A 16,494-nucleotide genomic window follows, 5' to 3' on the forward strand; every position below is an offset into this window, starting at 1 on the left:
AAAAAAATGACTTGAGCAGGGAGTAACTTAATAAGAAAAAGAAATCAAATACCAGCACACTTCTTTGAGGATATGACTGCCATCATTTCAACCACAGCTAGTCTTTCGCAGGTAATGGTAAAGAAGTAAACATACACCTGTATGTATGGCTATGGTCAGTTTATGGTTTGTGATGAAATGTCACATCATCATCTCCTGATTAGATAATCTCAGGGTTTTTCCTGACTCAGAATCAGGCTTTGGGGGGTGACAACGCACGACAGTAAGTATGATTGGTCCGCGTACAGTAAAGGGCCTGAATTACCTTATTTTACAGAAATATATATATGCATTTGTAATTTCTGACAATTTATAAACAGAAATACCTATTGTGATGGAGTAAATGGAACCCCAATTAACAAAACTGCTTAAAAAAATATTAATATTTAAATACTACTGTTAAAATCACAGGGAGAGTCCGGTAGGCCCCTACAGCCTGACCCTGGACGATAAAACTGAGTTTAGCGCTTCTATTCAAGTTTATGTTCTGCTTGTTCAACAGTTGTTTGGTAAATTGCTAATAAACACATTCAGAGTGGATTTGAATTGCTATTCTTTCTCTCAATTTTTTTTTAAATCATTTTTACGGTGGCCGACAGGGGCAAACGCCCTGCAACTTACGAAAACACACGCAAATAGACAAAACACAAGCAAATTAAGAAAACAACTTCATTAATTTGACAACACATGTGCAGCATTCAGCAAACGCGCTGCAAATACCACAACACAACCAAATACATAAACGCACTGCAAATAAAAAACGATGCAAAAAGAAAAGCACGCAAACCCTGAAAAAAGAAGCGATGCAAAAAGAAAAATAACTTCATTAATTTGACAACACATGCGCAGCATTCAGCAAACGCACTGCAAATATCACAACACAACCAAATACATAAACGCACTGCAAATACACACAACACAACCAAATAGATGAACGCGCTGCAAATATGAAACGATGCAAAAAGAAAAGCACACAAACCCAGAAAACAAATGCAACAAAAAAACGCAGCATCCAGATTACACAACGGAAGTTCTCCAGGCCTCTAGGGGGAGCAGCTAGTGGAACAGCTGGATTTTCGACCGTTATTAACCGATATTAAATTCATATTATTATTATTATTATTAATAACATAATATATTATTAATATACAGTCTATGCTCCCGTCTCATGCCCTCCCGGCTGGTGCCATCCCGAGCTTCGGCTTTTCAAAATAAAAGCTCGCGTCTGGTCCGCTATGTGTTTGTACTTTGGTGTGTTGGATGTTTGTGAACTAAACAGAATGGCAATCATGCTGATGAATACAATAACTTTTTCAGCAGATGTCTTAGTTACAACACGTTGGAGTTAGCAAAGCAGTTTTGTGTTTATATGTGCAAGCGGGATTTATTCAGTTTGATGAATCCCACGGTAAATTGGCTGGTTTACTAACAGGGAGGGACTAGAAATCCTGTCTGTTTTTTGTATTTCAAGAGCGAATTGCTCCACAATATGAATACAGATTGATCACTTATTTTGTTGGTAACCGTTGTTGTATAATCACAATATTACACTTGTAATTTCGGACCTCGAAATTAAACCCTCTCATGTGGCTTAAACAAATGTCAACGTTAAACGCTGATGCAGTTTTAAATGTTTTATCACCACGAGTTTACAGACACGTCTCTGCTGATTGAGTATCAGCTGTGACCTGAGCCGAGACACACACCTCTCTCTCTCTCTCTCTCTCTCTCTCTCTCTCTCTCTCTCTCTCAAAAATCAAAAATCCAGCTGTTCCACTTAGCTGCTCCCTCTAGAGGCCTGGAGAACTTCCGTTGTGTAATCTGGATGCTGCGTTTTTTTGTTGCATTTGTTTTCTGGGTTTGTGTGCTTTTCTTTTTGCATCGTTTCATATTTGCAGCGCGTTCATCTATTTGGTTGTGTTGTGTGTATTTGCAGTGCGTTTATGTATTTGGTTGTGTTGTGTGCATTTGCTGAATGCTGCGCATGTGTTGTCAAATTAATGAAGTTGTTTTTCTTTTTGCATCGCTTCTTTTTTCGGGGTTTGCGTGCTTTTCTTTTTGCATCATTTTTTATTTGCAGTGCGTTTATGTATTTGGTTGTGTTGTGTGTATTTGCAGTGCGTTTGCTGAGTGCTGCACATGTGTTGTCAAATTAATGAAGTTGTTTTCTTAATTTGCTTGTGTTTTGTCTATTTGCGTGTGTTTTCTTAAGTTGCAGGGCGTTTGCCCCTGTCGGCCACCGTACATTTTAGCACTGTGAATATATAAAGACAACCTACATGTTACAGTGTCTTTAAAGGAACAGTTCACCCCACAATCATAAATACATATTTTTCCTCTTACCTTTAGTGCTATTTATCAATCTAGTTTGTTTTGGTGTGAGCTGCCCATTATTGTTGCCCAGAGATGTCAACATACATGATGGAACTACAGTAGATGGCACTCGGTGTCAAATATGGAAGAGTAGAGGCATGTGCTTGTGGCTGACAGCAAACAGTAATGACCAGCCTCAGCAGAGTAAAAGTAGGCCTACCGTTGATGGTTTCTGTCGAAAAAATAAATAAAAATAAATACACATTACAACAAGAACAGTTTACTAAAAAAAACGTACTTGCCCATACCAGACCATGTACACTAAATCCAAATAAAGTAGGTATAGTAATTAGGGCTGTCAAAATAACGCGTTAATTTCGATTAATTAATCTGAGAAAAAAATAACGCGTTAAAAAAAAACCGCAGATTAACGCAGATGAATCCATTCCATATTGAAGTTTGACCCGGAGCCGTTCTAGCCACCATTGGACTGTAAAATGAAGGAGGGAGACGAGAATGTGCTGCCTGGATCATTAACTGGAACATTTACTTGTAAAAATCTGCTGCTCTGAAACAGACGATACAGGCAACACAAACACCGCTGCACCTGACGCTAGTTAACACTATACTCGACAGCAGCTAACGTTAGCCTACCGCTAGCTAGTTAACACTATACTCGACAGCAGCTAACGTTAGCCTACCGCTAGCTAGTAGCTGGATTAAACACGGTTACAATGCTGACAGCTAACGCTGAACGGTGTAAAGTTTGACTGTGTTTTACTGTAGAGGACTGTGACTCAACAGCGGGATGTAACAATCTGCAGCTGCCGAGCTGCCGTCGGAAAAACAACACAGACGGGGCGTTCAATGAAACTGGTAAACTACAGCTTCGTGGTGCATTTGAAGTTATTGTAAAGGTCCTCGGTGGTTGTTTTTGTCGTTCAACAGCAATTTACTAGTGAAATAAGTTATTGTTATTGTTATACATTATTATTAATGTATAACTATTAATGTTAATAACATTTAATTTTGACTGTTGTTTAGTACCCTTTGTTTTCTTTTCTTTTTTTACTTTCTTAAAAAGTATCGGTTCAGGCACCGTTAATTATGTATGCGATTCATTTCGATTAATTAATCATAGAGTCTGTAATTAATTAGATTAATTTTTGTAATCGATTGACAGCCCTAATAGTAATAAGTAACTAGGAAAACTAACAGGAAGCCTAACAATAGACTGAGAATTGGACACAGTGAACATTTAACACTTTCCATTATGAGGAAACACCCATCAGGTCATTGTGATTGGTGTCGTAAAAAAAAGAGACAGTTGAACATATTCTAGTAATATGCAGAAAATATACAGAGACAAGTAATGATCACACATAATTACAGAAAACAGGGCAAAGGAGTTGGGGTATGTCTTCTAGAGGCCGGTGTAAAAAGTAGGCCTATTTTAAAGTGTGGGCAGGAAGACTATATCAAGAAGGAAACAGTAATACAACATTAGGGATGCCAACTATGCATCCTTAATGCTGCTTTAAAGAACAATGTGCTTCAAAGAACATTTTCTACATGTAAAGTATAAATATCTCTAGTAAGACAACCTGCTCCATGTATATATAGTATATATGAACACAATTCGATCATTCTCAATTATGCTCGCTGTCACAGTAAACATACTCTCACAGACTACAGTATGGAACATGCATACACTAATAATTTACTTCATAATAGTGTTTTTTGAAACAAAAATACACTAATTACAATAAAAAAAACACCATATCTCGCAAAATAGTATTTCTGTACATTTGTTCTCCTTTTCCAAAGCTTCCAACACCTACAGCTTGCCACAAAAATTACTGATCCAAATAAACTGCTGTGTCCAAGTTAAATCACAGTTCATAATATCACTTGACTTGACGTGTAGGATGCCTTGCTCAGTGACTTGAAAACACCCTCATGTACAGACTTTAAAGACATTCACTGGCATTTCACTTTACTTGCACCTCTGAAGTTTCCTTTGATGTAATTCAAAGAGAGAACAGAACTTGGCCTCCGGGGACCTACTTCCACTTTCTTCACTAATCTTGTTTGGTTGATTACACGGAAATCAAACGCTTTGTGCAAAGTGCTCATTAGTCCTGAAGTAAACAGCACCCTCTGCATCTTTCTGTTTTCCTCTTAACAAACTGAACCTCCAAATGTTTGGAGTGTTAAACAAACAGAGAAAATAACCTTAATTCTGTCTGACAAATTCAGACTATTTATGACTGATATATAAAAAGTTATCACCTTTGAAATGAAAGGAAATAAACAAAAAAAAATACTCTTTGCAAAGTCTTTTTACTCTTTATCTTTTATTTACATTAATTCATTATTCTGTTTCAATATAAAATACAAGATATAACTTAGAAACAAATAAACAAAAGAATGAAATACCAACATTTAAATGTGTGCTCTTGAAATAACATCATCCAACAGTCCTACGTTGTAGCATGACTTTTTTCACATTAATATTTCAGTCATCACACACCGTGATCGTTATAAATATAATATATTTAATAAGTTAAGGTTTCATATGAAATGTCAACAAGGCACTTTTGTAAGGTTGCTGATTTAGACTTATTGTTGAAGTGATCAATTCTGTTCAACTCGAAAATATTTTTTCTGATTGAGATACAGTTTACTAGAAATGCTTGCAGAGAATTTTATTTTATACAATTTTCTATTTATAAAGGACTCCTGAGCTGCAGTAATTTTACATTCAGTTCACATGAATTACAGTAAATATATAAAAGGACAACAAAACATAAGGAGCATAAACTTAACATGAAATCACAAATTAAACATCAATTCATAAAGAGAATTGTCACAATATCATTTGAATATCAAAGCAGTGTGACATTTTGGGGGAAACTCTTATTTGCTTTATTGTCAAGAGTAAGATGAGGAGATGGATATATCACTCTCATGTCTGTATGCTAAATATGAAGCAGCAGCAGCTTAGCTTAGCACAAAGACTGGGAGCAAAGGGAAACAGCTAGCCTAGCTCTGTCCAAAGGTAACAAAATCAGACTACCACCATCTCTAAAGCTCACAAACTAGCACATTATATCTTGTTTGTTTAATCTGTACACATACAGAAGTGTAAAAATGACACATTGTGGTTTTTATGTGGGGCTATGTGCCAGGAGGATGTGACTTCCTAGAGCTTCCGCTAGTTGCCTGGCAACCACACAATGACAACAAGACTCCAGGAAGTCACTACGTCTAGCCCATAGACTGTATATAGAATGGACCAACAGATCCCGTTGCTCTGGACGGAGACCAGTGAAGGCCATTAGAAGCACTTTTCCGGTGATGGCTGAGCGTTACAACTGAGAGAGACGATGTAAATGTGACGTGAGCAACCTGTCTGAAAGTTGTAAGTCTTCTGGTAGCTGTGCCAAGAGAAATCTCAATCATTCCCAATCTAGCAGAGACGGAGAGCATAGGTATATGTAAGGAGATAACAGAGGCACAGGCTAATTATTGCTAACTAAAATGCTAGTTAACATTAGTAATTAAACTTAAACAGCTAATGTAAGTCGAAACTGCCTGAGAGCTTCTCCTGGCTATACGGTAATTCCTCTACTATGCGACAGTAAGTCGCGTGGTTATGACACAATCGTTAGCCTATTTTTACAAAAACGTCTGCTACGGAGCCATAACGTGAGGTACAAGGTAATGGAGCCTTTTATACATTGTCATGTTTCTTTAGAAATAAACGATGGACAAATAAAGTCTTTAAACGCTTTAGATGTAAAGTTATTCGCTGTCAAAGTGGCGCCAAAATGAATGGCAGTCAATGGAATGCTAACGGGAGGTGATGGCTTTTTAGCATTAAAATGGCGCCATAGGAGGTACGCGTTGTGAGGAGAAGCTTACCCCCTTGGTCTAGCCAAGAAATAGTTTGGCACATCATAACCCCCCTGTAAGACCTTAACATGCCATATTTATTGCTTTTGGCTAGCTGTTTTTCTGTTTCCAGTCTTTATGCTAAGCTAAGCTAACCAGCTGCCGGTGATAGCTTCATATTTACTGTACGTACATGAGGGGAATCGATCTTCTCATCTAACTCTCAGCAAGAAGGCGAATACGCTTATTTCCAAAAAATGTAAAAAAATAAATAAAATAAAAAGTCAATTAGAGCATTAGAGCAAGAAATGTCTGAGAGTGATACTTAACACGCAAAAACAGCCTCTATAGAGAACACACACCAGTGTATAAATCTGATGTGCTGTCAATGTTCATTATACCACTGCCAAGGGAAAGGGATGTGTGCTGACAGGATGCGTTGTTCTAGCTGTATAGAATTGCTCCAGAACATTGTATCATGAGGTCTGATGTTACTGGTGCAAAGTGGATCACGCACATCATACCTATTCAGTGTGGTCATGTGATCCTCTCTGTAATGCTGTTGGATAGTGAATGTTCTAAAAGTTTCATCACTACAGGAGCTGACTACAGCTGACTGCTGTGAGGGTGTGACTCGTGAAACCCGTCACTCATAGACTCCAACTATTATGATGAGTAAAAGGAGTAAACCTGCAACCCCACACATGGCAAGGCCGAGAAGTTTCTGTCAAAAAGAGAAGGAAAGAGACAACTGCGTTACATATCCTTTAAACCATTCGACGGCTAAATGAATGAATGAATTCATGGATATATGAATGATGAATAGATGAATGAATGTATGAAAGTTGTGTTTAAAGGTGCTCTAAGCAATGTTGGGTGACGTTACTTCTTGTTGACGTTCAAAGTATTTTCAAACAAAACGAAGACTAGCTCGCTCCTCCCTCCTCCTCATCCCGTTCCCTCCCTTCTGTGCTTCAGCGCACTAACCCCCCCCAAATCCTTCTTGTCCGTTATTGGCTGAACACAGGAACACGGTTTGTGTATGTTTGCATGGTCCAGGTTGGACCACTTTGTTTTTGTTGGCGTGTGTGTACCCTAGGCTGTCTACAGAGACCGCGTTTTTTTACAGTGTGTTTAGGGGACCGGCAGCTCGCGGATAGTGAGGAGATGTTTGTTGTATGTGACAAAACATGTTGTAGCCTAAAAAACGCGTGACATCGCTTAGAGTATCTTCAAGGAATGGACGGTGTTGATTAATTGTTACTCACACAGTAGTTCTCAAACAGGGGGTTTGGTTAGTCCAACAGACAGGCCAACAATTAGTGCAATGACAGCAAGCAGGATCAACAGAGCAAAGGCAAGGATAATGTATTTCTGCCAAGTGAAGAAGAGGGTGTTATTTGAACTTCAATTCAAAGTAGGATACCATTAAAAATGCTATAAACAGATTCATATGGTAGTTGTGACTTTGATATCTTGTATAATTGACATTGTTTTATGTGACAATTTAGCAACACAGAGTTAGAAAGGCACACATACCCTCCGGGATTTTTTCTGGTATCTCACTGCTTTTTTGGTCTCTTCTTTTGCACTACAAATGTATTCGACTGCATTGGAGACGTTCTTCTCAATGTTGTTAACCATATCCCCCTGTACATGAAAGAATCATTATGCCTTTATTTATTGCATCTTTTATTGCGTTTTGTCTTGGTTAGGGTTGCAACGGTATACCGATTCCATGGTATACCATGGTATGAAAATCATACCGTGTTTTTTTTGCTTATCTACGGTATTTTTATACATATTTCCAAAAAAAAAAAAGGTTTTAAATTTCAATTATAATAAAGCGTTTGATCAACAACAATACAATTTAATTTAATTCCTTTAAAGGTTAGGGTTAAGAATAATAATTGTGTAATACCACATACGAGTGAAAACTTTGATATATTCGGAGACGGTTATCGTACCATGAAAATCTCACACCGCTGGAACCCTAGTCTCGGTAGTATTGGTAAAGAAACGTAGTGGCAACATACTGGTACACTTGGGAGATATAGGAAGTGTCATACTATTAGACATTGAAAAATAAGACTACATTTTGAATAGATAAAGAGAAGCTTTTACCTATAAACCTTTACAATTAAATGTAGCAGGTACCTGAGTTTCTACCAGCATTGCCATGTCCATGAACATCACATGGAGCTCTCTGATGCTCGACTCCAGACGCATGATGTCCTGGTGTCGTGACTCTATCTCATTTAGGGCCTGACGTGTGATCTGGGAATCAGAAATGATCTAAGGGAGAAAGATGGAGAGACAGGGTAAAATATTTTATCCCAAAGTACCAAACAAATGTTCCCAGCTGTATGTGTAAAGAAAAAAAAAAAAAGAAAAGGCCTGGCAGCACTCAACCCCACCCTAAATAATTTATTTCTCCATCACCACTAGATGGCATTAATAGCTTGTAACCCTGCAATAACAGTATACTGCGCACAGTAAAGCATGAGAAGACTTACATCAGATGTGAAGATAGATGGATTTCCACTTTCTAACATGCCCTCCAGTTCTTCATTGGTGGTCACTTTTCCAGCTAAAATAATAAATAGCAGACAATGATTAACCAGCAATGAACCAAACCTAGAAAAGGGTTGTTAAAGACTTCTTCTTCGACTGGATCCTAGATCTAAAGATGTCCCTGATTGCAACTTGAGGCCATTTTTTAAAAATGTAAACTAAATGGTAGTTCCAAAACACCCAGATACTGGAGAAGAGGCATGATGCAGTTTCTGAAATTTGATAAAATAAGATATAATTTACAGGTCTGTAAAGATTTTATGCTGAAAAGGCTGCAGCTACTGGTAGCTTGTTAGGAGAAAATTCAGAGTTCTGAGATTTAATATGACACCACTCCTACTCATTTCCTTTTATTTTTGCTCTGGACCTTAGATGCAGTATCTATCAGTAAAATATGGAAGGCCAGTGGACTGAGCTCTCTTGATCCATTAATTATCAGAAGACTAGTTATGCCTAAAAATCTGGTTATGGTTTAAACAGCTGTCTACGTTTTAAGATCATCTGACACACCCTATTGTATTAGGGACTTACATTCATTATTCTTGTAGCATGCTTTAAAAAAAAGATAACCTCTGACATTTAATAGACAAAACTCCTGGAGTAGTCAGTGTTGCACTAATGTCAAGAATGTAAACAACAAGTGTCTGTGTTTAGCCCTGGTACAATATATACTGTTGTGTGCTTAATCCCAGGGTAATACAATACTGCTGTGTATAAAGCCAGCTGTCTGTGTGAGGAGAAGAAGCCTTACTGTAGCTCTATCGATTCAGCTGAGGGAAAAATAATGTCTTTGTTATCCATCCAGGGGACACTGCTACAAACACAATGCTTTTCCCCAAGTAGTAAGAGATGTGTTGTTTACTGACACAACAAATTAAGACTTCATTCCACATGTGAAAAAAGCTGATAATGTGTTTGACAGCGTTAAAGTAAGAGCTGTTACACACCAACCAGACGGACTGATCAGTCAGGTCCCCGAGGTCCAAAAAAATGACTCAAAACACACTAATGCGACGCCGTCTTGAGCGTACGCACTGCGTGAAATGTAAAACGTCTCCATAGCAGCAGGTGGCACTTCTCTGTATTGTTTCCCAAAAAATGAAAACCGGCAGCTGATTGGACAAACGCGTCACGTGGGTCTTTTTTCTCCGGAAATTCACAGCCAGACTGTCATGGCGGCTTGTTCAGAATACGATCTCATATTGTACTAAAATAGTTCACCGAAACGTGTTTCTGAAAACATTTTAAGGGAGAAATAGGCCATGCAGTTGCTGAATCTGTCTTCATTTCAGATCGACAAAGGTCAGTTTAAAAGATTTTCGTCTTTTTTTGACGAAGATTTTGAGAGGCTCAGCCGCTCGCCATTTCCGGGTGAGTCCCGACTGCCCTGTTTCCGACTGAGCATGTCGGGTCGGCCAAAATGAAGGCTGACAGCTCCTCCGACTGACGACGACACGGAACACACCGAACAGACTCGAGTCACTGACCTTGCCAGACTGTTCGACAGCCAATAATCGGGTTGGTCAGGTTGTGTCAGGGCCCTAAGACACACTGAAGGTTACTATTGAAATTAAAGCTGTGGTAGGCAATTTATTTTAGGCATCCTTGGGCAAAAAAATCCATAATAATCTTTCAGCATATTGTAATTCAAACAGTCAGAGACAAAAAAAACCTTCCAGAGCCAAAAAAAAGACTTCCGCACTTCCTCTTGGCTCTGTTTTCAGGCTTTAGAAAATCTAGCCTATGATGGAAGACTTTGGCCAATCACAAGTCATTTCAGAGCTAGAGCGTTCCTATTGGCTCTTCTATTCCCGTGCGACAGAGAGTGGAATTGGGGGGAAGCTGCAGGAAGAGGTCGAACTTTACTTCAAATTCTGGCGTTTTTTCGCTTTCTACGCACTGACCACCCTCTCCACCCCACACTGGTCGAACAGTAAGTGTATGGCTCCGACAGCTTCGGTGTCAAACGGACCACTACAGAAAATCTTTCCTGCCACATGCCAAAAAACTGCACAATAATTTACAGCTGAGTGTGAGATAACTCTCTAATTACCTCACACATTACAATTTTGCACTATTATGCTACTTGCACATTGTTATTTTACTATTTATACTATGTATGTAGGTTGTATATTTTTATTCTACCCTTGTATATACATGTATATTCTTTTTCATTCCTCTGAGTATATTTTATCTTATCTTATCTTTGTGTATGCGTGCTGTGTCCTTGTTAGTTGCTGCTGTGACACAGTAATTTCCAGTTTGGGATCAATAAAGTCTATCTATCTATCTACCTATCTATCTATCTATCTACCTATCTACCTATCTACCTATCTATCTATCTATCTACCTATCTACCTATCTATCTATCTATCTACCTATCTATCTATCTATCTACCTATCTACCTATCTACCTATCTATCTATCTATCTATCTACCTATCTACCTATCTACCTATCTATCTATCTATCTATCACTGTAGCTTTAAACCTAAATTTTGAGTACTAAACATTGATAGCCAAACATACTGCAATTTTAAACTACAAATTTTAGCGCAACAGTTGTTAACAGTGCATTTATCAGTGGACTGCTAATTGAGATAATTCATTGTTAAATTATAGTCAGCTCCTGCTGTGGTTTTCAGTTTATTGCCGGATAAGGGTTGTATTTGTGACCAAGATTAGAAGTGTCTGAGGAACAAAAGAAAGCCGGCTGCCCTCATAGAGAAACAGCTGCTGAAACTCTATAAAGAGAAAGCTTTCTTTTCCTGGAGCCATGCATCGTGTTGTACAAAACCCTCCCTGGAGATACAGATCTCTGTGCAGGTGCTTACTGTATGTCACACACCTTTTGCGATGGCTATTCCTCAGAGAGTCTGAGCCAAACACAGTAAAACACACCACTATGACAACTCATCGATACACATCAAGCTAAAAGTATCACTTCTGAATGATGTGAATAAATGGTGTAAGTCCACAACAGCACAGGCCGAGGTTCATGTGGCCGTGTCAAAGACAGGTGAACTACTGTTACACAGGCTGCTGAGCCCTCTGCCCGTTTCCCGGGAAACGCAAACACAACGAGGCATCTCCAGTATCAGGCTCTTCCGTCTGCAGCGTGGAGAACCAGAGCCTCTCATTAATGCTGGCCGCAGGGACTGTGAGAGACCACAGTCCTGTTTTTTTGCTTTTCACTATTGTCTCGTGTTACTCAATGTGCATAATACAATGCACCTAATACACACTGTCTTTGCATTTGTTTGTCAATGTAATTCTGAACCGAGATGGCCGAACAAACTGTGGAAAATGGTGGACTAACTAATACGCTTGTATGAATGCTAATACACCTATATTGTTATTTACACTGTATATTGTGGATTCTGTAGTTGTTGCTAGTTTACACATCCTGTTAATGCTGTTCTCCTCATTTCCATTTATTTTTATTTCTCAGTACCTAACTCTTGCTAGTTATGCATCTTTTTTCTATAACCGGTTGGTGCTCTATTGTATATCCTATTCTTTGATTAATTCTACTACTGCTCACTTAAGTTCCATCAAAACTCACAAAACATTGAAAATCCGCTGTTTGGATGTGATCAATTGTGACTTTGGTTTGTGGAAAAGAGAACTTTGACATGAGAAGAAACCTGAAACAAATTCTGCCTTGCTGATGGTGTCAGCAAGGCATATCCAGAGAAGCAGAGAGGAAACCGGTGTGGTCTGTTTCCTGGATACTGTGCTAACACAGCTTCATGGTTTTATTTGTCTCTTTTATCTCTAGATTTACAAATCTTGACCATGCAACCAAATTCAAGCAATTGATGTGTTTAAAAAAGGGAGTATTTCCTATTTGTAGTAACAATTTACTTTCATTATCATAACTTTAAAGTTTCAAAGACTAATAAGCCTCGTGAGGGTTTAGGGGGTCCATTATTTTTCACTCACTTATCTCCAGCTGTCTCTGGATCCTTCCTTTGCTTCTTTCCCGAAAGGACACTTGAGTCTCATTGTACTGGGTCATGACCTCCACAAACTTCCTGGACAGCACTGTGTGCTTAGGACAAGTGAAAAAACAAGGACAGAGGGTGAGAATGTGGGCATTTCCGACTGCAGAATTGAATGACTTACTACCCTAATAGCAGTTCTGTACAAGATACCTACACTATTGAAATTAAAAGTACATTTGAATGCTCTTAATGGTTATGCACCATCATATCTTGAAGAGCTCATAGTACCCTGTTGTAGAGCTGGGCAATATATCGATATTATATCGATATCGTGATACGAGACTAGATATCGTCTTAGATATATCGTAATATGGCATAATTGTTGTCTTTGCCTGGTTTTAAAGGCTGCATTACAGTAAAGTGATGTCATTTTCTGAACTTACCAGACTGTTCTAGCTGTTCTATTATTTGCCTTTACCCACTTAGTCATTATATCCACATTATTGATGATTATTTATCAAAGATCTCATTGTGTAAATATTTTGTTAAAGCACCAATAGTCAACACTACAATATCGTTGCGGTATCGATATCGGTGTATTTGGTCAAAAATATCGTGATATTTGGCTTCTTCCTTGTGTTTTCTCGCCTCGCAGATTTCCTTGGATTGTGGTGGCACCTGGATCGTGTTTGCAGCTGCTGCTGTGGTCCTGCTCGACGCCCTGCTACGCCTCGCACTGCTTCTACTAATATTACTAGTCATAGTTCTATTATCTTCATTGTTACTATAATTGCCACTGTTCATCATGACAACTGATATAATTATTATGAATCATATTTCTGTATATCTGTATCTGTGTATCTGGGTCCCAACCGGCAGTGGCAGATGGCCGCCCACCAAGAGCCAGGGTCTGCCTGAGGTTTCTGCCTGTTTAAAGGAAGTTTTTCCTAGCCACTGTCGCAACTTGCTCTTGGGGGGAATTGTTGGGTCTCTGTAAATGATAGTGTGGTCTAGACCTACTCTACCTGTAAAGTGTCCCAAGATAACTTATGTTATGATTTGACACTATAAATAAAATTGAACTGAATTGAATTTAATGGGTATAAAATTAAAAGAAATGCAATGCCAATCAACAGACACGTCTTGTAAAATAGTGAATGTGGAGGGTAAAGTTGTGAATTTCACAGTAAATAATTATAATACTCTAACATCTTGGATACATCTATACACAAACATTTCCCCCAACTGACAGATGATGATGATGATGATGATGATCATCATCATCATCATCATGTATGAGCAGGATAAGTGTGTATGTGAGGAGTCATCAGTTTGTTTCCTGACCTGTGTTTTCTGGATCCTGAAGTCAACAGAGGATCTGTTAGCTACATCATCTTTGGGCAAACTTTGCTCCATGGCTTGAGAGAGAGAGAGAGAGAGAGAGAGAGAGAGAGAGAGAGTTAAAATAGAATAGAATACTTTATTCATCCCCATAGGGAAATTCACATGTCTAGCAGCTCAAAGAAGCAACCACATTTCCACACTAAAACACTAAAGTTATGATACATTACACAACAGCAGGCAACATCACATTTGGTATGGTGTAGTCAATAAACAAGTGTGACAATCATAGTTGGACTCACATTTGAGTTTAGTTCGCACCACGTTGGCATTCCCTTTGATGTCATTGGTCAGTGCATCCAGTTGGTCCTTTGTTCCTTCGCACGGACACAAATAGAGAAACACGTCAGACTTGGTTTGGTGATGAGGAAAAATAATGTCATTCAGCTAATCACTTCGCCTCTTTCTTTCTTCTGTAAATATTGGATTTGCTGTGATTTCATCTTGTAACTTGGCAACAACCCTTTGGCAATACTGCAGAGGTCACACACAGCACAAGCTCTTTGTTCCTTGCCTTGTGACCATTTTCCACATCATGGATCTTAAAACACTGTACTGTGTTACATTAAACATAATCACTGGTGATGCCATGGCACTGTAAACTGGCTCTTTGTCTTGCAGGGTCCTCAGGCTCACACACTGAGCAAAGCCATTAGAAATACTTTGAAACTATATCTGATTAGTAAGATAGAATTTACATTGCTGGTTGCCTGCAAACATTTGCAAATGACAGCATGTTTGAATTCCTGACTGTTAAAAGGTTCCTGACAGAACAAGTCAGAGCCCAAACTACGATGGTTTGTGAGTTTTGGGGCAAAACAGAGCCGTTTCCTTCACAGGTTTCCGGCCGAGCAGCCATTCATATACAATGAGGGGGGAATTGTAACAAAGGAAGTGTGACATTTTCACTCTATGCCTCACAAGTCAAACTCCACCCAAGCAGCTCTCAATAAAACTGAATGCACAAATCAACCCTTGAAAACTACACAGACATGTCAACATTGAAATTTAAATGCCCTCTGTGTCCATCCCAATTCTTTATAAAGACACACACTTACTGTCATATTATCTTCATTGTTACTATAATTGCCACTGTTCATCATGCCAACTGCTATAATTATTATGAATTATATTTCTGTATATCTGTATCTGTGTATCTGGGTCCCAACCGGCAGTGGCAGATGGCCGCCCATCAAGAGCCAGGGTCTGCCTGAGGTTTCTGCCTGTTTAAAGGAAGTTTTTCAAGCCACTGTCGCAACTTGCTCTTGGGGGGAATTGTTGGGTCTCTGTAAATGAGAACTTGAAAACTACACAGACATGTCAACATTGAAATTTAAATGCCCTCTGTGTCCATCCCAATTCTTTATAAAGACACACACTTACTGTCATCTGTGTTGGGTGCAGACAGGATCGTGCTGTGCATCTTCCTCACCTCTTCCACTTGGTAGGAGATCTTATCAATGAGTCCTCTGACTTCTTCTACCTGAATCCATCAATAATAACACATCAGTATCTTGAGCCATCCCAGCTCCCCAAACCTGTGCACATACTGGAAGTTGCAGTGATGATACCCACCCTTCTGAAGAAGCTCTCCATGAAGCCATCTCTGTCCACTGCGACTGCAACGTCCTCCTCTGCTCGTGTCCTACTCTGTACGGATGAAAAACATGTGTGTGAATGACTTTTTGTGCAGCCATAATGTCTTTACCTGTTAAGGTGTATACAGTTAAAGCAAGACACTCACAGCAGTCAGTTCAGCCAATCGATCCTTCATCACACCGGCCAGCTTGTCTCCCGCCAAGATAATTCTAGTAAAACACCCGCTGGGTCATTGTGTAAGTCTCCATGTGTAGAGTAACATTGATCCACCTAACCGTGCACTATGAGGTCGAGATGGCTGAATTGGGCTAAGAAACAACAGCAGGCCTACATTAACAGCGCGTTATTGAGGCGACAGAAATAGGTAGAGAGCGTGTCAGGCCTTAAAAAGTTAGAATTTTAGCAACACTGGATCTGAAATACAGCTCTAAGAAGTAAAGGCTCTAAAAAAAATAAAGGTCTAAAGTGATTGTTTCTGGTCGTGTCGATATTTCTCACCGCACAAGCGCCAGTAACAAATCCACAATATCTCTTACCCCGGGATCCGCCTCTCTCTCTCTCTCTCTCTCTCTCTCTCTCTCTCTCTCTCTCTCTCTCTCTCTCTCTCTCTCTCTCTCTCTCTCTCTCTCTCTCTCCGCCTCAGGGGGTTGGAGAAACTAGTCCACCCCCCTTCAATTAAATTTGATCGGACCGTCAACAAACTGCATTAATGTAATCCTATTATG

At 39.2% G+C, this 16,494-nt stretch overlaps 1 protein-coding gene across 3 annotated transcripts; it reads right to left on the reverse strand.

Moving 5' to 3' along the window:
* Positions 1–6,240: 6,240 nt before the first annotated feature.
* On the reverse strand, positions 6,241–16,197 carry stx2b (syntaxin 2b). Of its 3 annotated transcripts, none has more exons than XM_031300728.2 (11): positions 15,915–16,188; positions 15,746–15,815; positions 15,554–15,653; positions 14,413–14,487; positions 14,114–14,187; positions 12,768–12,876; positions 8,766–8,839; positions 8,407–8,544; positions 7,789–7,899; positions 7,518–7,623; positions 6,241–6,973 (listed from the first exon to the last, which is right to left on the reverse strand). In XM_031300728.2, exons 2-10 carry the CDS (start codon positions 15,764–15,766, stop codon positions 7,528–7,530), a joined length of 798 nt encoding a protein of 265 aa, XP_031156588.1. In that variant the 5' UTR covers positions 15,767–15,815; positions 15,915–16,188; the 3' UTR covers positions 6,241–6,973; positions 7,518–7,527. The 3 variants fall into 3 exon arrangements, with proteins under 3 accessions (XP_031156588.1, XP_031156585.1, XP_031156587.1); XM_031300725.2 differs by having other exon boundaries at positions 6,242–6,973; positions 15,746–15,820; positions 15,915–16,197; XM_031300727.2 differs by lacking the exon at positions 7,518–7,623 and having other exon boundaries at positions 6,243–6,973; positions 15,746–15,820; positions 15,915–16,196.
* Between the last annotated feature and the right edge of the window lie 297 nt (positions 16,198–16,494).

The sequence above is a fragment of the Sander lucioperca genome, chromosome 2 (genome assembly GCF_008315115.2).
Source record: "Sander lucioperca isolate FBNREF2018 chromosome 2, SLUC_FBN_1.2, whole genome shotgun sequence".
Classification (NCBI taxonomy): Eukaryota; Metazoa; Chordata; class Actinopteri; order Perciformes; family Percidae; genus Sander; species Sander lucioperca.

Bases quoted from the DNA above. Each gene is read 5' to 3' on its own strand.
- stx2b (XM_031300725.2), bottom strand. From the start codon at position 15,944: ATGAAGGATCGATTGGCTGAACTGACTGCT. The intron at 15,654-15,745 runs GTGGGTATCATC...TGATGGATTCAG, and splicing joins TGGAGAGCTTCTTCAGAAGG to GTAGAAGAAGTCAGAGGACT. The intron at 14,188-14,412 runs GTGAGTCCAACT...CTCTCTCTCAAG, and splicing joins GGTGCGAACTAAACTCAAAT to CCATGGAGCAAAGTTTGCCC.